The 27,187-nt window shown below is 35.6% G+C and overlaps 1 protein-coding gene across 7 annotated transcripts in view; it reads left to right on the forward strand.

The window, feature by feature from the left end:
- Positions 1-2,863: 2,863 nt before the first annotated feature.
- The window catches only part of slc44a5b (solute carrier family 44 member 5b), a 36,495-nt gene continuing 12,171 nt past the window's right edge, over positions 2,864-27,187 (forward strand). Inside the window, exons 1-9 of one of the 7 annotated variants that reach the window (XM_052564146.1) lie at positions 2,864-3,065; positions 16,757-16,805; positions 22,291-22,364; positions 23,586-23,670; positions 23,847-23,931; positions 24,047-24,175; positions 24,904-24,964; positions 25,574-25,697; positions 27,127-27,159. In XM_052564146.1, coding sequence (XP_052420106.1) covers positions 3,029-3,065; positions 16,757-16,805; positions 22,291-22,364; positions 23,586-23,670; positions 23,847-23,931; positions 24,047-24,175; positions 24,904-24,964; positions 25,574-25,697; positions 27,127-27,159 — 677 coding nt within the window. In that variant the 5' untranslated portion in view covers positions 2,864-3,028. Of the gene's footprint in view, positions 3,066-9,555; positions 9,944-16,170; positions 16,399-16,756; positions 16,806-22,290; positions 22,365-23,585; positions 23,671-23,846; positions 23,932-24,046; positions 24,176-24,903; positions 24,965-25,573; positions 25,698-27,126; positions 27,160-27,187 lie in introns of those variants that run through there. The other 6 variants (XM_052564147.1, XM_052564145.1, XM_052564150.1 and 3 more) reach the window with 6 other exon arrangements.

The raw sequence follows: 27,187 nt of genomic DNA on the forward strand, positions 1-27,187 counted from the left end.
CTTTCGATGCTTTTGGCAGTGTGGGCAGGTGCCAAATCCTGCTGGAAAATGAAATCAGCAGCTTCAAAAAGCTGGTCAGGCGAAGGAAGCACAAAGTGCTCCAAAATTTCTTGGTAAACGGGTGCAGTGACTTTGGTTTCCAAAAACACAATGGACCAACACCAGCAGATGACATTGCACCCCAAATCATCACAGACTGTGGAAACTTAACACTGGACTTTAAGCAACTGGGGCTATGAGCTTCTCCACCCTTCCTCCAGACTCTAGGACCTTGGTTTCCAAATGATATACAAAACTTGCTCTCATCTGAAAAGACGACTTTGGACCACTGGGCAACAGTCCAGTTCTTCTTCTTCTAAGCCCAGGTAAAACACCTCTGACATTATCTGTGGTTCAGCAAATTCCTTGACATGTCTGTGTGTGGTGGCTCTTGATGGCTTGACCCCAGCCTCAGTGCATTCCTTGTGAAGTTCACTCATATTTTTGAATCGATTTTGCTTGACATTCCTCATAAGGCTGCGGTTCTTTCGGTTGGTTGTGCATCTTTTTCTTCCATACGTATTCCTTCCACTCAACTTTCTGTTAACATGCTTAGATACAGCACTCTGTGAATAGCCATCTTCTTTGACATTGAATGTTGGAGGCTTACCCTCCTTGTGAAGGTTGTCAATGATTGCCTTGTGGACAACTGTCATATAAGCAGTCTTCCCCATGATTGTGTAGCCAAATTAACCAAACTGAGAGACCATTTTGAAGGCTCAGGAAACCTTTGCAGGCGTTTTGAGTTGATTAGTTGACTGGAATGTCACCATATTCTAATGTTGTACTATATCTTGCTTTTGGCTCTGCTCTTATCAAGCTGTACCTGCAGTAGAACTGATATCACAAGCACCTTCAGTCCATTTATTCTAGCCCAACAACATACCACACCTAGAAGTGCAGTTTGGTGCTCAGCACTGTTTGGTTTTTGAGGTTTATATTATTCCTTGTATTTTGAAGCTTAACCTTGTATCTTTAAAAGACTGAATATTACATTTTAACAGAAAAAATATCTATTAATACTGTAAGCCATGTTTGCTTTTGTAAAAGTGAATGCATCTACCTTGAAACTGTTTTGAATGTATGTACGTAGGACTCCATTATGTCCTCTTGAAAACTCAAAATATATCACTCATGATGAGGCCACTGCACAACATGTATCCTAACTGATTAGCCCCAATGAGACCAGTGGTAGATCTAATTCCTTCTGTTCGAGTAATTTCAAAACACAAGTGCTACCACAATGCCTATTTGCACATTTAACTGCAGCTTGTGCTAAAAACAACAATCTGAGAGGCAAAGCCACCATTATTCAAACTCCCTTCATCATCCTCATACATCTACTTAATATTTACCCTGAAGTTTATACTAAAGATTTCAATTACATTTCACAGAGAGAGAGAGAGAGAGAGAGAGGGAGGGAGGGAGAATATCCATTGTAGTTCCTGATTAGTGAATCATGTCAGGGCCAAGAAGTTGCAGCTGCCCTCTAATTTTGTAAGGAATTGAATGAATCATTATTGCTTATTAGACCAGTTACTTGAGTTTTAATAGGTTTTTGATTGCCTGGTCTAAAGTTTTCTGAAAGAATGTATTGAATTTGCGTGTGATGTATTTTACTTTTGAACTCTGCATTACTACAGAAAGAAAAATTGTGGATTCTCATAATAACTGCATTTTTCCAAACCACTAATCAAGTAAATGTTTTAAAAAACTATCATACATGTAGGTAGATGGAGCTAAAGACCATCAAAGCAGACAGTTTATTGTTTAAGTTGTATTCCTACAATTAGTTTTAAACTGCACTATTGCATATGCAACAAGACATACATTTACATCAAAATAAAACCTTTTCACATATTTAGTATGTCTTCCTTATTTAACACCTGTTTTAGAACATCAGAATTGAAAACCACTGGCACGGTCATCAGTTTACATCTATCACAAACACATTACTGCCATCAGGCGGTGAAATATAAACATGGGCAGAATCAGGGTATCGTCCGTCCATTCCACAGTTAATTAATTGCATGCATTTCCAAAGCTTGAGAATGATTCTCCTTTTCAGTTTTATTTCATTTATTTTATTTTTCAAGATGTGATATGTGTAATCAAGTGAGTTCCTTATACAGTCAATTTCTTATCTTAAATAAATGTAGCTAGTAGTCTTTAAGGGTGACACAAAACCTATTGTGGTGATTACATGGAAAGTACATTCAGTAATAGAATCAGAAGGTAGTGTAGTACTAGATTCCATTCGCATATCATATCACTGTGCAAAAACTGCATTGATTAATGGGAAGTATCATACAAATGTCATGTAGACTAAATGGTTTTATTAATTTTATTGCTTAACTTCCCCATTCCGTGATGGCGAGTTGAAAAAACTAAAAAAAAAAAAAAACTAAAAACTAAATATAGCCCACTAAGAAAGAAACTGAAATATAATTTTAATTTGAACTTCCTCACTAGGATAACATTTCACTACTAGATACTACTACACGATTTATATTTAGTTCCATGGTCGCCAATGGTTTCCATGAGGCCATACCGTGTATAAATACTCACAGTCAGTGTAGGCACATAGGAACTTCAAAACACTGAAACATTGTTTTCAACTGAATTCTTTCAATCTCTTGTGTTCACTGAAGTGAGTGTTTTCCCTGTGCCTGTCTGTGAGATTCCTTTTATTTTCCCACAAGTAGAACGATAAGTCCCGCCTCCTGCATTTGGATTGGCTTTTGGAAGCTGATGACAGTCTGCGATTGGACAATTGAGACGTTATTCATAGAATGGACCGCCTCTTTGTGCGCAGTGTCTCACACGGCTGATGGCGCTGTAAACACAGTGACGCGGCACGGCGTGGCCCAGCAAAATCACAGGTTCGCGTTTTATATGTGGACGAGCGCGAGAGACGCTATTCACGTCCACAGCTTCATATGCAATCACATAAACTAAAGACACACGAGGAACGCTCGTCGGAGGTGCAATGGCAAGGAAAAGTGCAATTCCCCCTTCATACTATGGTAAGCAGCCTGTGAATCACATCAAGTTTTTGCAGTAAGACCACTGACAAAGGGAACTGAGCCAGCGCTGCTGGTGTCAACCCGATACATTACTGTAAGTGTTTGGCTGTTTTCTCGCGCAGTAAATATTTCAAGGACCTTTGTGCAGAACGATAGATCCACTGATATGTTTTCATCCTGATTGCTTTGTTTTTGCAAAACTGGATTAAGTGCACAAAAGGCGTAGATTCAGATGCGGTGTTTTTGTAATTCGGAAAGGATTTGATTGTTACGTCACAGAAGTTAACTGGAAAGCGTCCAAAAAGAGCAAAAATTGAAAAAATCGAAAACATATATAGAGTTTATTACGCAAGCTCTTTAATATTGAGAGGGTTTTGTGTCTTTGTCCTGGGTTAAGTCCTCATTAAATGGTACTGTAACAGTACATAACCAGCCTATTCGGGCAGGCAGACCTTACACTGTTGTTTAGTTTAAACATAGTTTTTAAAGGCACACTCGATTATTTTTTTTTATTATTATTTTTTTATTTTTTAATTATGTATTGTACACGTAATAATGGATTGTACACATCAAAATTAACGGCACCTTTGATAAATATGATAAATGATTCTATTCTCACATGAAATGAGGATATATTAAAACCGTAACACCAAGCACGATAACTATAACGTTAACTAACGCTTTTAATGCTGTAGGTTGAAGATAGGAAAAAAAATCGTTCTGAACGTGTTTCCAATTATATGAAGAAGAACAATTATTAAAACGATGTAGTTATAGTCATAGGCCTAGTTATACGTGTAAACAGTGTTTTATACATTGGTTTTAATCTACATGTAATGGGTCTCCTCTTCATGACCGCTGCCGTTTTCCCATCATATTACTGTTTGTTCTGCTGCTTTAAATGCTTGAATTCTTTAAAGTCTGATGGATTCTGGTTGGCTTTCAATGTTATCGTTATAAGTTGGAAAAATTGTCCTGAAAGTAATTCCAACAATATTAATTATCTGTGTCGTTATCGTTTTATAGCTATGATGTAGTCTTCCCCATTCTTAGAGATTTAGAATAATTACTAAAATGTTAGTTATTGTTATAATTATCATCCTTGTAAACGAGCATACAACCATTTTTCTTCATGGAGTGGGTGGGCCCTCATGACTGACACCGTGATCACCTGATCACAGTAGCTATGTTTCCATCTACCTAGTTTTGTGCCCATTTTGGAATAGCGGATAAAAAACGCTGGATGGAAGAAATTATAAAAATACTCATTAAAAAAAAAAAAAAACCTTTTGCGCACAATTGAGTAGGATAAAATTTTATCTGATAAGAAAAAGTGCATATAAACTATGATGGAAACACATTTACCAAATAAATTCCACCATGCTTATCAAAAAAGTCATGTGACTTTGTACAATGGGATGGGAAAACTTGCACAGCATCTCAATGTTGTTTTGATCATTATTAAATGCCAGAGTGTGTAGTCTTTCATCAAAGTATGTCTGTATAATATGACGGCGATAAAATTGCTGAAGGTTGCAAAGTCGCTGTTGGTTTCAAGGCTTTTGCACTGTCTGCACTCCACTTTGGTAGTCGCTGCATTACATATGTTGCCGCTCATTTGCATGAAGTTGAATACTGCTCTACTTTGTTATATAATGCAACCTTCTCAATCACTTGTGGTGGTGAAATTTGAAGCGCAAACCACCTACAATACATTAGTTTAAACAGAATTCAAGAATCTGTTCGAGACCGAAACGATGACCAAAACAACCAAAATGACTAAACAAATGTAATGCATGCAGTCCAACAAGTGTCAAATATACAGTCCAGAACCACTGTGTTATACAAATCATTAAAAGCAACTTAAGTGTAAACCAAATTAAAAATTTAGTCGATCTAGAACACAATGTTGAGAACATTAGGAATGCAGTCAGTCTGTAGTCTACTTCACATTCCTCCAGAGTCATCATAGGCCTTTTGCATTGTTCTGGAAACTAATCATTCACAGTCCCCTATGAGCTGGAGCAGAGCACTCACAGACCCTTCTAGCCATTTAACACGACTACACTAAATATTTTTCAGAGGCAATCTGTCTAATTATAACACATAATCATGCCAAAGGGATGCATCTGGTACGCCTACGCACCCACAGCCATTCAGCATAACCATCTAAATAGAGTTGTAATTATTATCATGTGATATACTGCATCTGAATTTCTTTTTTTACTGCCTAGATGGCTCACCATGGCAGTGCTGTTGGAGTGTCAAAGAACAAAGTTTTCTTTGTCACGTAAATAGTGCAGGGAGCAGCTGTTTCTCTGTCTCGTTTAGGCAGGGTCAAGCTCTTTGGCCTTGGCTTCATGTATTGTTAAGTTCCCACGAGCCACCTGTCAATCACAGCTATTGTCAGCTGGATTGGGAAACAGTCTGTGGAGAGAGACCAAAATCAAGGAAAAAAACTGTCGCATATGATGTAGAAGCATATGGTTGTTTCGAGGTATAGCTCGTGTTTTTTTTCAGAGCATCAATCTGGCATCTGGTTCCTTTCCAAATTTGAAACAGACGTTGGTATGTTTTTGTTGCTGTTGTTCTTGTCTGGATGGTATCATGGCAGTGGGAGTGCTGTACTGAGATGACTTACAAAGGAAGCGGTCTGTCTTCGCAGTTCATTTGAAGTGGAACTGTGAGGTTTAAAATGTCTGGGAGAGTGGAGCGTTTGAAAGGGGGCGGAGCTCGTTCTGACCTGTGTTTGGGTCTGCTATTCTGTCTGATCTCAAATGCAATCCAGAACTGCTGCTGAGAGTGAAAGAATATGAAAGTCAGAGATACAGACTCTCTAGAATAAATTAAAAAGAATAGGATCTCTCTTTCTCTTAAAGCAATGGTTTACCCAAAAATTAAAATTCTGCCAAAATTTACTTACCCTCACATTGTTCCAAACCAGTATCATTTTTAATTCTTCTATAAATATAGATATTTAAATCTTAGAGCAGTGCATTTTTTTAGTAAAATGAAGGCATGCAGTAACAATATATGTAAAAAAACACTGGAAAGATCATTTTAACTGTAAAAATGCTACTGTACAAACTGTAATGGTATGTTAAACCGTAAGTTTTCTTTCTATATACATGGGAAATGAATAGATTTAACTTTACATTTCAATTTTACTGTAAAAATGTGAAATGTAGTTTTTTGTAGAAGTGAAAAAAGAACAAGTCATCTTATAATATGGATTGTCCACTATGATATGATTTGTTCATTATTGCCCACATCTCGTGCAATAGCTTTGTGTGAGAAATGCACTTAAAATGTAAGTCTTAATTCTCAATACAGCCATAGCTCAAAAGTACAGGTCTTCAGATGCTCCTCTATACATGAAGAATATCTAACTCCATTTTTGATGTTCTTATTTTCTTATCTTGTAATAAATTATTTATAGCCAGCATATTTTGCCATCAAAAGAAAATGCTGGTTAAAAAGATTGAGCAATTTTGCCTTTCAAGCTCTCGGCAAGAAGTAGAGAAGCTGAATTGCATTGAGTTCCCAGCCCGATGCGGATGTAAATTTTAACAAGCCTCCCTCTGGACGTGGAAGGATCTTATTAACAGTTCCTCAACAGGACGATCTTCCCTTAAGGACAGAGAGCAAATTATACTCCTGCTTCTGATCTTGCTGCAAGAGGTACATTAAAGATGCCTGGAATTATGTAGCTAATAGAGAGGACAGTCAGTGCATTCATGTGGGACCAGATAGTCTCTCTTTATCTCTTATAAGAGTTTGACACAGAAGATTCTCTTTCATGTCCACTGCCTGTGGTACAAAGCAGCTCTCAGTGGCACATGCCATAGTGTTCAGAATGAGCTCTCTACTGTGCGCCTGGGACATTAACAATAACAGATTCTACTCAAATGCCACGCTAAAGGATGAATAGTTCATGATGGGTGTCATCTCTTTTTCCAGTGCTTTTGTAAACGACTAGGAAGTTGTATAGGTTAAATTAATGGACAGCATCACTGGGCCTGAATGAAAGACTTACGCAAAGCATCTTGTCTGGTTTTGTTTAATTTGAATGCAGTTTCCAAAAACTGTATCTTTGATTTGTAGGTTAAAAGTTTTTTCTAAAATGCTGTTGCAGAAATCGTTCATGTCAGTCTAATTGAGTGGCACTTACTTCAGTCTGTTTCTCTCTATCATACGGGTTCAAAACACTCAAAATATAGTGCAAGTAGATAGACCACCTCTGATACTTTTATAGTGATTTTATGAAATCACCAAGCTTCCTTTTTGAAGCTTGAAAGCTTCAGTCCCCATTCATTGTAATTGCATGGAAAGAAAGACCAAAGTCTTCAGAATATGTTTTTTTTTTTTTTTTACTATAGAAGATAGAAAGTCATTTAGGATTAGATCAACATGAAGGTAAGAGAGCTAATGGAAAATTATTTATGTCAGGATTTGATGTAACACCAGTACACCTTACACATATTGATCCATCAAAACCCATCAACCAAAATTGTGTATTTTGTTTTGTTTTGTTTTTTGGTCATGTTTCATCTCCGGAACAAAATGAACTAGAGCTGCTCATTTGACACACACATACACACACACATACACACACACACACATACACACACACACACACACACACACACACACACACAAATAATGTAAACACATTTCATAATGATGAATTTCGCAACACCGACACAGTATCTGAACTGAATTAAAACAACAATGAACTAAATTGAGTTGAATAATCACACTGTTGACTTCTTAACAGCCAAAACTGAAGTCATTTCATAACTGATGATTGTTACAACATGATATTTTCCTGTTTATAAATCTGTCACTGCTTTGAAACAACCACCATTGTATAGCGTTGTATAAATGTGACCTGGCTGGACAAAAGTGTATTTATTTTGTATTAATATTTATCAGTGTGTTTATTTATTAGATAGCTTTGTTCGTTTATTCAATTTTTGCTTTATTTTGTCTAGGGAATGAACTGAGCCAGGACTGCAATTGGTGCTACCTTAAAAAAAAAGCTGCATGATGCCTTTGGTTCTAAAGATGCAAATCACATTGCAGTATCCAGGAGTCATATTCACACTCACACTGTCAATGTCTATGCTGTCTGCCTGGTGCTCAAAGCTAAAGCTGGTGTCCTTGAGAGATATCAAAGCAGTTTCACTCATTTCAGCAGGCACTGGCAGGATTTTTATGTTCAGATAGGAGCTGAGCAATACAACAGTGATTTAATGTGTGAAAGATTTTGATATACTTTTGCATTTTGCCTTGTGAACAAATGGCCATGTGACTTTCACCTTCTCTTTAGTAGCTGTAGTGTTAAATAATGGTGCCAAGAAATGCAACTAAGTAACCTAAAGTGAAATTCATCTATATCAAATGCCATTATCACACAATAAATTAGCATGATAGAAACAGCTAAAGTGCTGTCTCTGTTGTCATTAAGTAACAGGCGTCAATTGAAAGACCAGTGTGGTGATAAATTAAGAACAGCTCTTTGATTAGATGTAGTAATGAAGCAGCCACATGAAAGTAAAGCGTTTGAGCTCCAAGCCTCTTATATGAGCATATACCAGATATAACAGTTTTTTTGGCTTGACTCAGCAAAACAGGAGTCTAAAGGGAGAGAGTTTCCCACTTCACCAATCTGCTCTGTCTGTCACTGTCTTCACTTCGCCTGTCCATCTGTCCCTGACGGTTTACGTGTCTCGCTGTCTGTCACTCAGTCATCTGGCTTATATCTGTAATGACATCCAAGTACATCTGCAGCATGAGAATATGACTGATGTGTTTGATGGTGTCTACAGATCATAAAAAGTAATTTGAGAAATAAATGTAATTAGTTCCTTTTTAATGTCTATTATTTTCTTTATAAATATTCTAAACTAATTATATTGTATAGGACCTATAAATATAAGAAGTTATGTAAAATACATAATATAATTGTATAATTTTATTTTCTAATTTTATTTACAAGTTAAATTTTAGATTCATACTGAATATATTTTTGCAGCTTAATATTTACTATAGTCTATATCACATATTGAGTGTACTGTGTACTGACCAACTTTTGATTTATTAATCCCAAATATGGCAAATGCCATGACAATTCTGCGTTATACAATAAATTCAATTTTTCTGAGTGGATTCTGTTATTCTGTAATAAAAACTATTTTGATATTTATTTATCTATTTGTGTATTGATTGAATAGCTTTACTTAATTTAATTCGACTCCCAGCCGTTTCGATTGAGGTCACGATTGATATGCAGCATATTTTAGGGACTTGTTTGTGACTTAATGCCACGGGGTGGGAACTCAATGTTCTGGTAGGATGAAGAAAAAAGTAACAACACAGAGTTTCCATTCGACCAAACCCATGCTGTCTGCACCTGCGTGCCTTCCCAGGCTGTTCCTTATGGAGAAACCGTGAAAGAGGCTTGTGTTATACAGCAAGGCCTGCAAGACACTGCTCTCAGTGTGTGAACTCATGTGTGTGCATGGAAAAAAGCTTAGTGGAACCAGATTATGAGTAAAAGCGGTATAGCGGGGGAGATGAGACTTCCAGAAGCAGTTCAAGGAAGGAATTCCTGTACCCTGCTACATCTGAAGTCAACAACCATGGCACATTTGGCTTGAGCTTTCTACAGAATGACAGTCGCCTTCTGTGCCAATTCATTCTAATGTATTCATATCAGCAGTAAAAAAGGGGAGAGTGGGGGAAAACAGAATAAATCTCGTCAGAGTTGATGTTTTGGGAAATGTGACTTCAAAAAGAAGACCTCAGAGGATTTTGACTGGAGCTCAATAGGACTTGCTGTGGAACAATATTCAGCATGATTGAACTACAAGGGAGTACGTTTGGTTTATATATTTGATTTGTTTATTTTTTGACACTTATTTATAATTTATTTATACTACTACAGTCCAAAATTTCAGTGTCAGTTTTTTTGTATGTTTTGGAAACAAGTATCTTATGCTCTCCAAGGCTGCATTTATGTGGTCAAAAATATGCAAACAATCATGTGATTTTGTGGAATATTAGTATAATGTAAAATAACTGTTTGTTTCTGTGATCACAAAGCCTCTTTTTTCAGCAATCATTGTTTTAGACTTCAATGGCACATGATTCTTCAGGAATCATTCTAATATTTCATAATTTGGTGCTCAAGAAACACTTCTTATTCGAATGAATATTGAATACATTTTTGTGGAAACTGTGGTACATCTTAATATGAATAGAAAGTTCAAAAGAACAGCATTTATATATATATATATATATATATAAAAAAAGTTTTTGCCTAACATCGTAAATGTTTAACTACTTATTTTTGATCCATTGAATGCATTCTTGCTGAGATAAAGTATTAATTTCTTTGTGTGCTATATATATATATATATATATATATATATATATATATATATATATATATATATATATATATATTTGTTATTTAGATGACATGACACTGTTTAAACTGAAAATGTACCATTTACATAGATGTCAGTCTTAATTACCAAAATGCTAAATGGTGCAGGAAGGATGTTTGTAATTAAAGAAGGTGTCACCGTTGAAATTAGTGTCACTGAGGAAACTGTGCCTGTCTCGCTTGGTGGTAATTTAGTTTACCTGGAAAGGATTGACACCAGCTGTTCCTTAGCTACGGTTCAGCTGATGCAATTAAACCATGCAAACTGACGAACCACTCAGTCTGTTAAATGTCGGACAGATTATAAATGAGATGGAGAAGTGGGGATAAGCCGTTGATCTGCTGTCTAGGGCCGCTGTGATGTAAGAGGTGTCTCTGGAGACGGCCTGTTAGCGAGGCAACTTTATTGCCACTCTTTTCATTGAAGTCAAATCGCATCTTAGGGGAAATATAGTTCTTTTTATATTGACTGCTTGAAGGATTTGTATGTTTTTTGTATTCAGTGGTTAGGCAAGACCAGTAAATCTGTTCTTTAGTCTTTGCTTGTTAGTTTTGTTTGTTACTTGAGCTGTTATTTCATATAACGCTTTCATTTGTTCTCTTAAATAAATCAAACTAAGGGTGGGTGACATGGCAAAAATATCACATCACATTTTTTATTTCAGAAATATCACTATTCACAATTTTATCACGTTTTTTTGTCCTGTTGATTTTACTATTTTGCAAGTAGTCTGGGCAGAACAGCCAAAATAATTTCCCTTTTTTTAAAAACAAAGCCTTTCAAGGTAACAAAGTATAAAATAGAAAAGAACGGCAGATATTTAGGCCAAAATGAGCAAAGATACAAATCTTTGTCATTATTTTGTCTTTGTTATTAAAAAATAAGAACAAACATACACATTACAAATAAAAATAATACAAATAAAACCAACAGTGCTTTATTTTTCAGGTACAGTAAGTGAATTTAGCAGTATTGAATTAACAAATATAAAAGGTAACCCCTATATACATCAATTGCACATTTATTCTAGTGAAAGCAACCAAGTTCTCAGTCAAGAGCAGTGAATTGTTTTTCTATTTGTGTTTTGTTGTTTTATTAATGTTAAAAGAAAAGTTCATCCAAAAAAGAAAATTCTGTCATCTGTCTGTCATAGTGTTTTGTTTTTATAGCATAATTTACTCACTCTCAGGTTCTTTTAAACATGAATGAGTTTCTGTTTTCCGTTGAACGTTATATTAAATTAAGTGGGCACCAGTGTTGGGTTTATGACTTTCAAAAAGTAATTAATTACTATGACTAATTACATAATATTTTGTTTAAATTATTTAATTATTCTGTCTGAAAAGCTTAGTTACCCAATAAATAAACGTAATTATTCAAATTGCTAATTTGGCTACATCTTAAAATCCATATAAACCTTAATAGAAATGTAATTCTTTATTCTTTCAATTTGAGTCAAACATAGAATAGTTTCGCCTTTTTAGCTTTAAAACAACTAATACTTAAACATTTTACAAAAAATGTAATCTTCTTTGGTTAACAAACAGAAATACTCTGAATAACAACATATCTGAATAACAAAAAAGCTTAAGAAAAGTTAAATAATGACAGAATTATCATTTTTGGGTGAACTATCCCTTTAATGACAGTCGGCAGCATATCTCTCAATTGTTTACTTTTACTCTAGACATAAGCAACTGTGTTTATATGTAAACCTTTTGACAGTATTAGCACAATCAAATGTTATACATAACTTCATTCAGTAATTAGGCTATATTTGAAAGGCTTTTAGTGTGCATGGTCTTCAGGTGTACGCACAGGAAAAGTGCATACAAGCATATTAAATGTTTAGCCGGCGAGGTTTTAAAGCAAATAATGTACTTCTGTGATTGTGAATAAGTGCAGTGTCCTAGGTCAGTGTAGTGTATAAAAGCACGGATGAGCTCAAACTTCACCCTGAGAACACTGCTTCAAATTATCCACCCACCCACATCTATATTTGATCATCACATTACAATGATTCTAACTCTTAGTTTTGCATGATTTTTAACCGCAGATTCAGTGACGTTAGAGGCTATTTGTTTATACCGCCCACACCACTACAAAATACTATTAAGAATACTAGAATCATTTTATTGTATTTTGTTGTGGTGCTCGTGTGTCCGGTACTGAACAGAACCCATTATAATCAGTGTTGCTGTCTACACTGGATGCAGCAAACTGATGCCTCATATATACCGATATACCGTGTCTGCGAATATTAAATTGCAAAAAGATGATTTAAATATGAATGTTGTGCATTTTCATTTGATTACCAGAAAATACACAACACAGTTTGTGTGAAAAAATATAATTATTACTTTTTCATTTTATATGTTTACATGTGTTCCTACATAAACCTACCGTGTTGGTTTAGCAGTAGCTTACTTGCCACACAGTTACCTCATTTAATTTCTTAGTTCAAGTTTTTTTTTTTATATTTTGTTGTGTTATTTAAGTTATTTATAATAAGTGAAGTGAAGTTTACTGTTGAGTGCACTGTTGTCAGACTCATTTTGAATAATAAAGTTTATTGTTAAATTTTTAAATACCCTGCCTTCACTACATAGGCCTATGTTTGTTGCATCATTATAAGTGTTTGATCACCACATTTGAGTTATCATTTGCTAAAAATGTATTTATGTGTGTATATATATATTCTGTTTATGTAGGCTATATATTGTATTCTATGTACAGTACCAGTCAAAACTTTGGACAAACGAATGGGAAGTGTGTCCAAACTTTTGACTATACTGTACTATAATATAGCCTACACATAAAGAATATGTGTCTTTTATTCTCCCTAATATCGGTGTTGGCATCGGCCCCCCAAAAAACATATCGGTCAGGCCCTAATGTGAATGTATGTCACATTGTACAGTATATTGACCCAGAGGCGCCACAACTGCAACTGATAGAATATGCGCTTTAACACAATACTATGATATTTCTCCAAAAGCAAATTGTGGAGACATTTTTATTGTCCAGTATTAAAAACCATCATATTGCCCTCAAACCATCCCAGCAACTTTCCTAGTTTCTTCATCATGGTTGGCCTAAGGGTGAGTAAATTTTAAGCAAACTTTCATTTTGAGAGCATTATTCATTATTCCATTCCATTATCCCTATTGATAGTGTTTTGTAGTTGAGGGGCATATTAAAAGCATGTGGCAGCCACCGAGGAGGTGTTAATGAGTATCCTTCAGAAACATATATTCAAATGGGACAGGACAAGGTAATGATAACATTGTTATTCCCATAATACCTCAGGGGCATTTTCCAGATGTCCTGACCTGTTTGTCTGCTGTCGCCTGACCACAGTGTCTTATCAGTTCTTCTTTTCTCTCTCTCTCTCTCTTTTTAATCTCATGTCTGCCAGTATTATTTATGTCTCTTTATCCTTCTTGTCTCTTGTTCTTTTTCTTCTGTATATAACTGTTTTCTTTTGTAAAATACTCTTTTCTCTGAGGCTCATAATTTCTTTGACTGTAAGTGTAACTGTGGTCACTATTGTGTAGGGCAGTAAACAGGAGAAATCCGTATCAGTTTGTCAAATGGTAGAAATGTTGGATAACATCTCTATTGCAGTTATGCTGTTGTAAAGTTGCAATGATGCAATGACATGAAAGTTTATCCTTGGCTTGCATTTATAAGCCTTGTCATTTTAAACTTTCAAGTGATTGTAAACTGTTCAAGCACAGTAACACATGAAAGATAACTCAATTCGGTTCTCGCATGCTGTTCTTTCAGGTCACAAACAAAGCACCCATTAAACAGCATATAAATGCTGAATTGAGGATCTTTTTGTTGTTTATTGCACTTAAACTGTCAGTTACACACATCAAAATGCCTAGCTTGGCTAGTTTTCACATAAACACGGTCCGTTTTGCATGTAAGTAAATTGGATCCGTACCTTAGGTCTTAAAGTGACCGTAATAAAATCACTCAGCTTTTGACTGAATAACTTTAGTTTAGCTTTAATATGAATTAGTATAGAATAGAGACAATTCTGTGTTTTATTTTTTATTTCGGTGGTGTTTTATTTCTCTTAGATAGCCTAGGTCAACCTACCTGCATGTTTTCTGATGTATTTATTTATTCTTTAACCCTTTAATTAGATCAATTACTGGCGTACATTTACAAGAAAATATTATTTTCAGTTTAGTCCGATGTGTTATTGCTTGATGATGAATTATTTGTGAGATTTACTAGCAGTTTCTGAGGAAACATTGTTTTTACTCCACTATTTCTTCCCAGAGTAGTTTGAAAGGAGTGGACATTCATTAAATTCACATTGTTTACAGCTCAGGATGTAGTTCAGCCCTCATGATAATAGAGACTGAGAAGCAGGGCTGACTACTGCTTATTGGAGCTCATCCAAAATCTTGTGTGTAGTTTTCCTTTCTTCTCCTTTGCCAAGGTCAAGAGGTCCAGAATGTTTTTGCAATTGGGTTTTTTTTTTATCACGAAGCCCAACCCACTTGTATGGAGAACAAACCTTATAGTTACCCATTTATGTCTATAAGGAAAATGAACTGTAGAATATTTTAATACAGAAATAGTCAATTTGAATGTTTTTGAAAGCAATTTTTTGCACACATTTATAATTTTTTTTTAAACAATGTATAGAAGACATATGTTTGGTTGTTTTGTATCAACCATTTATTTGCCATTCATATCACCGATTAAACAAAATTGCAATGTGATTGTTAGTTCCAGGCCTGCTTTAGAGAATATGCCATTCACACTCTTCATATCGGCCTTCTGATGCAATCATAAACAGGACATCATCATGATTGCATCATAAAGCTGCATTGTCTTTAAAAACTGCTTTAACCAGTCTAAGATGGTTTGCCAGGTTCCCATATCTTGGTCAGAGTTGTCTGTTAGCTGGTTTTATAGGGGTTTTGGGGACTTAAGAGCATATGAAATCAGATGGCCTTATACATATGGCATCATGATATCATAAAGCTGCAGTGGAACATAAAAAAACTGCTTAATTCTACCTAAGACTGCTTGTTAGTCTTAGCTACTTCTCCCAGCCTAGTCAGGGTTGTCTGATGGCTGGTTTTATATGGGTTTTGGGGATCTAAAGTCATCTGAAAACCAGTTTAAACCAGCTAAGATGGTTTTTTTTTCTTTCCAGGATGGCTTCACTGCCTGATCTTCAAACTTGGGCCACCTAGGCAGCAATCATCATATGTGACAGCTGATATCCGTCTGCTCAGCTTGTTCAGATACACTGGCACAGATCCTAGCAGACCTACGTATTGGTCCTGTTCTGTCAAAATTTGATACCAGACAGTGAGTCTGTCCGTTTAAATGTAAGGATTTCATCTAGTAATTGTGTTAGTAGCACATTGGGATGTTAATTCCACTGAGATGAAAAGTGATTGTATGTTAAACCACATACAAACAGCACTTTCTAAGTTTGTGTGTGTTTGCGTGCAAAGCTTTGAGCAGGTGGCTGCATTGCTGTTGTCTCATTGTGTTTGGTGTGTCAGTGGATGCTACCAATCTGAGCCGCGAGACACCAGTTCTGTTTCCTTTGTGAGCGGGCGAGAGAGAGAGAGGGAGGATAAGGAAAGAGTGGAGAGTGGATAGTGAGAGAGCGAGGCAGATGGAAGCGACGCAAACGCCCACCAGGCTGATTTCTCTTCCACCTCCTCTCGCAAACACGCCTTTGTGTGTAATGATTAACCGATGGGAGAAAGGCGAGAAGATAGCACCTCATAGGAAGTGACACACGCAGAGCAACATTATAAAAACACACAGTGTCTTCATTCAGAGAGCAGTGAACATGACCGGACCAAAAGGAGGTTACTACAAAGCAGAATTGGGTAGGAACTTATTGTAAATACTTTGACGAGGGGAAATGTCACTCTGTGAGCTTGATGTCAAAATTACCCAGTGTGTTTTGAACTGTGGCAGGTACATTCCTTTGTTTGCCTGTGCTTTGCCTTTGCTCTTTGTTATGAGGCTGTTCAGACCTACTTGATCGATTTCTTTGTTTACTCAACATGGTGGTGACATCGTTTTGCATTGTTTCATTGTGGGCTTTTTCAGAAATCAGTTAGTTTGTTTGCTCTTTGACTTGATCTGCCGCTTATGAGAAAATCTACTAACATGGCTCCTAACAAGAATAGATCAAATTCTTAGGTTTAAATGTGATTTTGACACTTTGTTCTTGCATTACAGGGGAGCCACACAAGTTTGACCCCACATTCAGAGGACCTGTTCACAACAGGTAGAGTAAATCTTACTTCCTTGTGATATTTTGTTCATTTGGAGCCACATGTATCACATGATATACACGTATACATATTATTATTATTATTATTATTATTATTAGCATTATTATTAGCATTATTATTGGTATTCTATTTGAATATTATGTCTAAAAAAAAAAATATATATATATATATATATATATATATATATATATATAATTATAAAATTTACATGACACAATTTATACATTTGATTTTCAATGAGCGAAAAATGTTTATATATCTAAAAGGAAACTTCCTATTGTTATAAATGAAGAAAATTCTAACTTCCCATTGTTTTAAATAAAGCCAGTTCTAAGTACTATTGACTAAGCTTACAACTTAACATCTGGGGACTGTTTCATAAAACAAGTTCACCAAATTAGCCAGTCTTATATCATTAGACTGCAGTTAGTCTGACTTATTGTCACTTGATTTATTCCATGAAGCAAATTTCCCATAGCTCAAGCTCAGTCACTCTGGAAACTTCTGCTTGGAATATAACCTGGGCTGCATTTTCCAAAAACATCGTAAGCTGGTTGGTTTTAGGAAGTCTGTGATGTACTTAAGCTTACATTGCTTTTGGGAATTGCAGCACTGGTCCAGGGTAGGCTAACTGGCAGGCTAAACTGAGCTCCTCTAATGCTGACCAATAGGAATGCATGGATGTTTCCACTGTCTCTCTCACATAATAATTTCACCTTATTATCAGTTCAATAATGAAAGTACTCAGAAAATGCAACTTAAATAATAAATCAAATAAATAAAAAATGTAGACTACAACCATCTATTTAATGTATTGTGCCCAAGATTTAATGAAATTGTTTTAAAATGATCACATTTTTAAACGGTTGCTACTTGTGCATTCAGTTGATCGGCAGTTTCTTGCCGTGCAGACTTTCTTGGGTTTCATGAATGATGTACCTTTTATGATTATTAGTACAACATTAAAACGTTAAAATCTAAAGTTGCTCTTTAAAGCATTAAAAACACTAATTTAAAAGTTAAAATCACTAAATTAAAAATGTAAATAAATAAACTGACTACATTTGAACTGGTGAGAGGAATACGTATTAACTCATTTGAGCTATTAATTAGGATTGTATTAGCTATCTTAAATTTGATTTTCAGTTACTGCTGACATTAAAAATACAATTATTTGTAGGTCTAAAATCCTACATGTCTAATTTAATGTCCAACAAAAAAATTATATTTTATAAACATTTATATATTTTATAAAATGAAATATATATATTAAAAATATAAATATTCTTGGAGGGGTCTAAAAAGTAGAAATGAATTAAGAAAAGATGAATATTAAATATTTACTTCTGACAATATTTATTTATTTATTTTTATTCCTCTCTACTTTTTAGACCCTTTAAAAAAATGTTATATAATTCCCCCAAAACTACAGCTAGGCCAGAAACGCACCTTCATAGAATTGTCTTTTGATTTGTCCTGATTTGCTTGTGTCTGTTATTGATAAAAATATTGACTTTATTCATGGACCTGTCACTCCGCTGGCCTGTTTCTCGCTCTGATCCAGAGCTGCTGGTGGATCAATGGTTAGTTCGCAGTGATAGCGGACAGCACAGCTTTCACCCCACAGGAGCAGAGAAATCAATTACTGTTGCTCACATGTCCAGAGCTTTTCCTCATTAACATTCAAACTCAATAGGATTCAGCAGATTGTGAGGTAATTCTGCTATTATTGGACAACAAGCCATGGGTTTTTAATGTATTTTTGTTGCTCTCAATAGAGAGTGGCCGTCACAGCTTGCAACCCAGCGTGTTTCTAATAGGGCTTTCCTTTGCTTTTACCGTATTTATAAGGCCCAGCTACTGCTAATTAGGGTTGGCTGATGTAAAACACTTAACATCTCTGTTGGGTTAGCACAGCATGCAGTACTTCGCTGTGCTATGTTTGCTGTAATGAGATGCCACAGTCCACGTCACAGCTGACCCAGTTATCATAGTGGCTCAGTAATAAATTGATAAAGTTTTTTTAGTTGTTTGTTGTTTATTAAACCTAGGACTATGATTTATAGAAGAGATTAAATTATTTTTAGTTGTATTTTTTCTTGGAGCACAATAGGAACATTTTCTTCACTCAGACATTTTCTATACAACAGCAGTTTATAGTGATCACATCATGTCTAACTATAGAACGCACCATTAAAGTCCATACGACTTCATATGAAGTCCTAGAACATCTGAAAATCTTCTAAATGACGTGAACTGATTATTAAGAACTGGATCAGTGCAATTTGTGAACAGATCAATCTTTCCAATTAATTATTCAATAAACCTGTGAACTATTTGTTCACAAATTAGAAGTTGGTCCAGTTTTTAGACTTTAAGGGGTCATTTGATGCTTTTTAAAGATCATAATTTTTTACAGTATTTTGTAAACCGAATATGTTGACATGCTTTAATGTTCAAAAAACACATTATTTTCAAATACTGTACATTATTGTAGGTCCTCTATGCCCCGCCTCTCTCAAACGCATTGTTTTCTACAAAGTCCCTCCTTCCAACAAGAGTAGTCTGCTCTGATTGGCCAACTGACCCAGTGCATTGTGATTGGACGATCACTGCAAGCACTCGGAAATGTAACGGCCCTTTCCATAATCAGGAGCTTCATCTTCCAAAATAAATGTAAAGACAGTTAATAATGTCATTAGTTTTACCCTCAGTTCCAGCCCGAAATGGGAACAGAGTCGCGTGACAGACACAGTGATGAAGCTCGTATTTCTTTGCAGTACACAAGCCACGGTTTAAGACAGCTGACTCCACTGTTTGACCATCTCTCTCTCACACACGCGCACACACACACGTGCGATGCGCAAAATTCTGCATTTGTACATTCAATAGCAAATACTTAAACTAATAACAAAACATACTTCAGAGCTGATTCAGAAGCACCAGATTGTCATAGCAAAGTCAAAATAACCTCCTCTCCTATAGGGTTGGGCCGATAGATGATGCCATCGTCCATCGCCGATTGCTGATAGACATCACGAAGTTGCACCGGCATCGTGATGCCTTACAAAATTTGAGTGCACGGATTGGAAATTTGTGGTAGATAGAACATTCGAACCAGAAAGACAGCTTACATTTGACTAAAAGGTTTTTGTATCTGTGTTCAACTAACAAGAAATAATGAGCATATGTCCAATTTGAGACACTCGTTTTGCTCTCGCCTTGACTCGCAATGACTGCCGTGCATACTTGAATAAACAGAAACACGCCCACGGTGCGTCTTCGTGTTTACAGTGGTTGGCATCCACCAATCCTACAATGCGTCGCTGCTGCAAACAGGTTAGGCTGTAGGCTACACTTCAGCCAAAAATGTGGTAACGGAGTTAATTTATTTAAAAAGTAATGTGTCACAGTATTAGTTACTGTCAAAGCAGAGTCTTATGTTTGATATAGAGTATCTCCTTGGATTTGAGACTTTAGTCTTTGCAACTTTACAGATCTTCTTTATGTACCAAGGGCTTGTAACACTCCAAAGAGAAAGAAAAATTGAAATGACATCATATGACCCATTTAACCCTTTTGACTTAATGATCTGGTTGCAGCTTTTTACTACAAATTTTGGTCTGTTCCTCAGTCATAGTTTGTATTTTCAAAAACAGAATAACCATACCTGTAAATAAGTTTTTTTGTTTTGTTTGTTTGTTGGCTACTTTTCCACCAGTCCATTAACACTGTATCTCCATAAATATCACCCAAGCTGTATTGCATTGAATGTCACTGACTCCCAGTAACATGTCAAATCCGCACCTTTGTGGGAAATTGGCCCAACGCAACCACCCACTCCCCATCTGTGTTGAGCAGAATTTAAATATAGCTCAGTGAACGCTGTTACAGATGACACTGTGGGTTTGTAGCTCTTGTGTTTGTAGTTTACACATCAGACACGTCACTCATTTCTACTGTCCTCCACATTAGCTGTCCACTCAAAGCTGCTGTATGCTGGGGGTTAGCCAGATTTAGATTAGTGCAGTCAGAACTGCACAAGACTGAAGTTTAATGTCCTATTGAACTGTATGGCTATGTCCCAATAAGCATACATACACTCTGTCTGCACTACAAGTATATACTTATGAATGTTTAGTATGATTAGAACACGTTACCACAATATACAGTTGTGTCTCATTGCTACAGACCTCCTGGCTTGTGTCTTGTTACCATCTAACTAACTCATTTTTTTTAAAGTTTATTGTTCCTAGCTTCCGAGTTCTTTTTTTAAAACTACTTTCAGATGTTCATCCGTGCATTTAAGTACTTTTAAATAGAGTATATCATCTGGGCATTTCTAGCTTAGTATTTTTAGTGTATTATAACTTAGGATGGACTGCCAGTATAATTTTAGTTTTTCCTTTTTTTTTTTTTTTTTTTTTACCGTAATAGTATTTATAAATGTTTGTAATTAGAGTTTATTTTTATATTTTCAGTTTTTCCTTTTTTATTTATTCATTTTTTTACCACTTTTATTTCAGGTAGTTGTCAATGCAACATTTTTCACTTTTATTCATCTCATATTTACACCGCCTTTCAAAAGTTTTGGATCAGTACTATTTTTTTTTAAATACAGAAAATAACTGTTATATTGTGAAAATATATTATTGCAACTTGTAATATTAGCTTCCTAATTTAATATACTTTTAAAATATATTATAAAATGTATTTCTGTGACACAGCACTGTCATTACCAACTACTTCAGTGTCACCAGTCTTCAGTGTCACATGATCCACTTTAATATGCTGATTTATTATCAGTGTTGAAACTGAAACTATTTTTTGGAACCTGTGATACTTTTTCTTTGATTCTTTGGTGAATAAAAAGTTTAAATAAAGCTTAAAAAGCATTGTACTGATCCCAAACTTTTGAACGCCATTGTTTATATACAGTATATAATATATATTTCATTTAATTTAATGATGTCAGTTTTTAATAGTTTTAGTATTTAGTAAACAGTAACTAAATACTAAGTACCTGTGCTACTTGCATACAACTTTGGATGAATAATATGGAAATGAGGATGAAGCACATCTGTTAATCTTTTCTGTTGCCCTGCCCTGTTCTGACCTCAGCCTGATTTCCTCTGTCTGTAAAGCTGCTATTTAGTTGGTTTCAGCTAGTAGATTGGCACCCAAAAATGGGTCACAGGACTGTTCTAATGGGGTTACAGTCAGCAGGGAAAAATGATCACAAATACAGTATATGTGTGTGTGTGTGTTTTAACACACTGTGATAGTGGATAATTTTATTTTATTTCTATATTTAGAGTTCACAAAGTTTTATTTGACAACATTTGATTAATTAGTAATATGTAATTCATTAACTTATTCATGTACTTACTGAAACGCCATTATGAATGTAGTGTGATTTATTCATTTAGCGCTCACATCCTCTCCCTTACATTCTCTTTTCTCACATTCCCACTGCAGGGGCTGCACAGACGTGCTTTGCTGTGTGATCTTTGTCATCGTCATCCTCGGTTACATCATTCTGGGAACAGTTGGTGAGTTACACTCATTAACGTGTGCTTCAGCAGAGAGGGTTGCGTAATGCTGCTCATGAATCCAGCACTATTAAGCAGCCAAACAGAAGCGGCGGGGGAGCGTCAGTCATAAACCGCAGCCTAATGCAGTGTTGTTATGTTCAGTTACACTCCCCTCACCGTATGTGGCTGTTTTTATAAGGACAGTCATTTAGTCCATTCTCAAAAAAGCAAGAGGACTCACACGAACCCATTCATTCACTGTGACATTTGATCGGTTACATCATTTGTGGTTTAAATGTGGAGTCTGTGGTTAAAACCGTCACAGGCTCTTCTCTTGTGCCGTTTCTGGGAGACTCACAGCTTGCCGACTGTTGGATCTGTCTCTGTTGGAAACATGCTGCCTGGGATTGTTATAAATATAAATAAATTCGCCCCCCAAAAAGTTCTAGGATCTAATTTTAAAAACAAATTTGAATGATATCTGAAAGATAGTATGACATATAATGACAGATTGGAGAAATGGCTGCATAAAATTCGGATTTGCCATCACCGGAGTAAATTACATAGTTTAAAATATTAATTTTAAATTTAATTTATATTATATAAACTGTACCAACTATGCATATTGGGTCTGTGTAGTGTAAGGCTCACCGTTTCTCCCACAGTGCTTTTTATTCCTCATCTGCTCTGGCCTTATCGGTTTATTCCTGACAAGGCTAAATTAATACGACTGGCTTTTCTGTTGCCCTTTGAAGTGCACTGACAACTCATGTGACCATTTAAGGATCAGGGTGAAATTCTTTGACCCTTGAAGCTCAAATTCACTTTTCAATGCAGACTTGAGTGGAGAAAATTAAATCATCATCAGGCAGAATCCTTCTCCACAGAGCTGTAGTGTGTTCGATTCTCCCTGGACTCAAATCACTCGTATTCAATTACATAAAGAGCCTCTTATGCTCCGAATTAAATAAAGAGGTTTCACTTTATTTTTAGTTTGTTTTTCATGCATCTGTACATGTTTGTTCTCTTTGCTTCTGCCTGTTCCTTCTAAGCAGGAACAGTGGGTGTAGTTTCAGTGTTGCCATAAATACTGAGGGTTGCTGGTGCATAATAAGATTTTTTTTTTTCTTTTTTTAATTACAGCAGGTCTTTGAAATGCATGAAAGTTGAATTGCATGTCTGGTAAACTTATTTGAGAAACATGATTCAGATGACATGACTTGTGCTATGTTTTTTAAGCTTGGATGCATGGGGATGCCCGGAAAGTGGTCTACCCGACAGACAGCTATGGGCAGTTCTGTGGGCAGCAGGGTACTCCGAATGCGTGAGTATGAGCCAGAGACAAACTGAGGTGTTAATGGTGTTATACCTTAATTAATAAATTGCATAAAATATTTACAAGTAATCTCATACTTAATATATTAAGTATGAGATTGATTTATTTATTAGATTTTTATGTTTCAAAGGTGGATTGAAACACCTTCTGTTTCTCCCCCACAGAAATAAAGCCATATTATTTTACTTCAATATTTTGCAATGTGCCAATCCTACAGTCCTCATTAACCTCCAGTGCCCTACAACTCAGGTAATACATGCACTATTTGCAAACCATCTGTCATTCTCTCGAAGCTGGAATGTTCTGTGTTTAGCACTGGCTTGTTTTGTAACTGATGCCTCTCTTTCTCTCTTATTCACCCCAGCTGTGTGTATCCAAGTGCCCAGACAGATTTGCCACATACATCGACATGCAATTAAACTATAGACGCAATAAGAGCTACTGGGATTACTACAAGCAATTCTGCAAGCCGAGCTTCAACAATCCTGATAAGGTGCCATGTGGAAACTAGAGAGTATCTGCAAGAACCAAAACTTTGTAAAAATTCAGTGATCATCACATGCACAACGAAGTCTGAAAACCCTTGAAACAGGGTTTCCATAGCCGTGAATTTGTACAATTTTATTTTCTAGTTCTGGAAAAGTCACGTAAATAAATACCATCTTAAAAGTAAATTTAAAAGTAAAGTGAATGTCTTATTTGTAAGCAAATCTTTCTTGAAGATGGTTATTTTTTTAATTTGTTGGGCCGGCTCATAAATGAATAAATAGTTTTTTAACTCATTGATTTAATAATTAATTAAATATGAAACAATATATTAATAGTTAATAGAATAATCGTTATCCAGTAATCACAAACTACTTGAAAATTCATAGAAATTCGTAAATTAAAAGCGGGAACCCTTTTATGTCTAACAGGTATTTTATGCCAGTTATTGTCAGATACATGAGCATTTTTGGTGACGATGGTTCATCTTAGCCGGCCGATATGTCACACTTGTACACAACAGCAGGCACCCACATTTCTTTGCGTGTCAATGCATAAATGTACCAACGCAAACCATCAATGGTCTGATTCTGCTTAGTCACTGGATTTTCACACATTCTCACACATGCACATTTAGAAGCGCACATGGTAACTGTAATACTGTAGAGAGCAGCATGAATATTTTTTTTTTTTTTTTTTTAAATGTATTTTATTTTTTTCTTTCTCATTTGACAGTCGGTTTCTCTGGTGCTTCAGGATGAAGATTGTCCCTCAATGATTGTGCCAAGTAGACCATGTAAGTTTTTATTTTGTGAGGAATTTATAGTCCAAACAATGCTTTCTGTGCTGGTATTTTTCCTTATAATTGCCTGTCTTAGTGCCAAATTTTTTTTTAAATGTATATGCACGCCAACGTTAATAATATATTTAGAAGTTTAAGGAATGAGCGAGTATCTAGACAAAGAAATGGCAATGTTTATAGGTATAAGTAAGTTCAATTTAATTCATGTTAGAACTTGTTTATGTGTAATATACAAAATATCTAAAATATACAAATAAAAGATTTTACTTGAATATCAGGAGATCGTGAGTTTCAGTTCAGGCCACTAGATCGCTTTGAAGCCATCATTTGTGCTTTAATGTAAACATTGTGAATTATATTAGATATAGAAAAAGAGAAGAAGTCTCTGCCAAGGCTGTGAAGGTCACTGCATCCTCTCAATATCAGCAGAGGAGGCACAGAATGATAACAAACCCTCGGATAGCTGCTGCTTATCACCTCTCAGGAATTTAGACCTTGAAGATAAACGAGCAGACAGACACAAAACATGTCCTCAACAGCTTCTAAATACTTCTAAATTAATTGGGATTTCAATTTTTACGTTCTTCTTTGCTGTTCCATCAGTTCTCCAGAGGTGCTTTCCTGATTTCATCACCAGAAACGGAACATTAACTGTTGCCAACAAAACAAGCTTCAAGGATGGACACGGTAAAATCAGAAGTGTCGTCGATTTGAGAGACGCAGCAAAGTAAGTTCACTTATTAGTAGTGCTTAGTGCATAGCACCCATATAGAATACTGGTAAAAGGTCCGTATGGCTTTAAAATTGCTTTGATTGAGAGTAACACGGATAGGACGACTAGTTAGGCAAAACTAAAACAAAATTATTCAAATGTTGTTATATAATGCCTCCAAACTATCTAATTTACTTGCGTAATTATGTGGCATATAATTTAAAACCTGTGCTAGTTTCACTCCGCAGTCTCTGTCTTCTTCCATAATAAAATAATTTCATCTCAAATCAATGTTTCATGTATAATTATATATTTATTTGGTTTAAGTAGCTGTGTTTTAGGTGGGATAATATACAGTCAGTCGGTTACCCATGCAAAATAAGCCCCTTCAGAGTCTCGTTTACCTTGTCGGTGCTTATTTTGAGGTAATAACTGGCTGACTATACGTTATCCCATAAATAAGAGTCTAAAAATATCTTCTGGCCTGCATAAAACCGCTCAGCTCTTCCTAATTAGATATAATGATTATTAATTAATGAATGCTCTTCTGAAGGAGCTCTCAGTTTCCATTTGAGTTGTATGAGTCAGAGTTTAAGTGGGTGTACGCTACCGTTCAAAAGTTAAGGGTCGGTAAGATTTCGACAGGATTCTTTGATGAATAGAAGATTCAAAGGAGCATTATTTATTTGAAACAACTTTTCATTTCATATTATGCATGTTTTACTTGTTGTTATTATTAATTTCATGCATTCTTGCTGAAAGAAAAGCTTTAATTTCTTTTTTTTTTTTTTTTTACTGACCCTAGACTTTTGAATGGAAATATCTTGCATCTTGATATTAAAAATATGTGTATTTGTACAAATACAGCAGGCAAACAAATAGTACTGTTATTTCCAACATTTCTTCCTAAGTATACTGTCTTTCCATCCAGGCAAGAGAGGACAGTTTTATCTGGGTATGACATTTGGGCTTACAAAAGGTCAGAGAGAATCTGGCCTTTTAAGCAAATAAGTCAAGCTGTGCATGTTCGCATGAGTTTGCTGCTGCCATAATAAAACTGATTTTAAACACCTGGGGTGAAAGGTCACACGGCGTGTTTTCTTATTTTGGCAGGCAGGTTTCTTGTAACTAGTTTGCAAGACAATGTTCGCACAGGATGTGTTCTTACGTCTTTGACATCACATCTTGGTAATATTAGTTTAAAGTATTTTAGCTTTTTTCCATCTAGCTGTTTTTTTAATGCAAGAATGTGTTCTGTGTGAACAGGACTAGTATAACAACCCTAACAATTGTACTTTTGGATTGAGTTTCACTCACAAAAACAGACACTTTTATACTCTAATCTGCAGATGCTTTTTGCAACTCTTCACCTGATTGCAGAAAGCCAAGGTTTTTGCTTCATGTGTGTCTTTTGTAACATGCTCAATGCTTCTTTTTTTTGTAGCAAAGTTACAGCTATGCAGCAAGGAACAGAAAGGTCTCCATTTCTTGTCAGCTTTGAAACT

This window comes from Carassius gibelio, chromosome B8 (assembly GCF_023724105.1).
Source record: "Carassius gibelio isolate Cgi1373 ecotype wild population from Czech Republic chromosome B8, carGib1.2-hapl.c, whole genome shotgun sequence".
NCBI lineage: Eukaryota > Metazoa > Chordata > Actinopteri > Cypriniformes > Cyprinidae > Carassius > Carassius gibelio.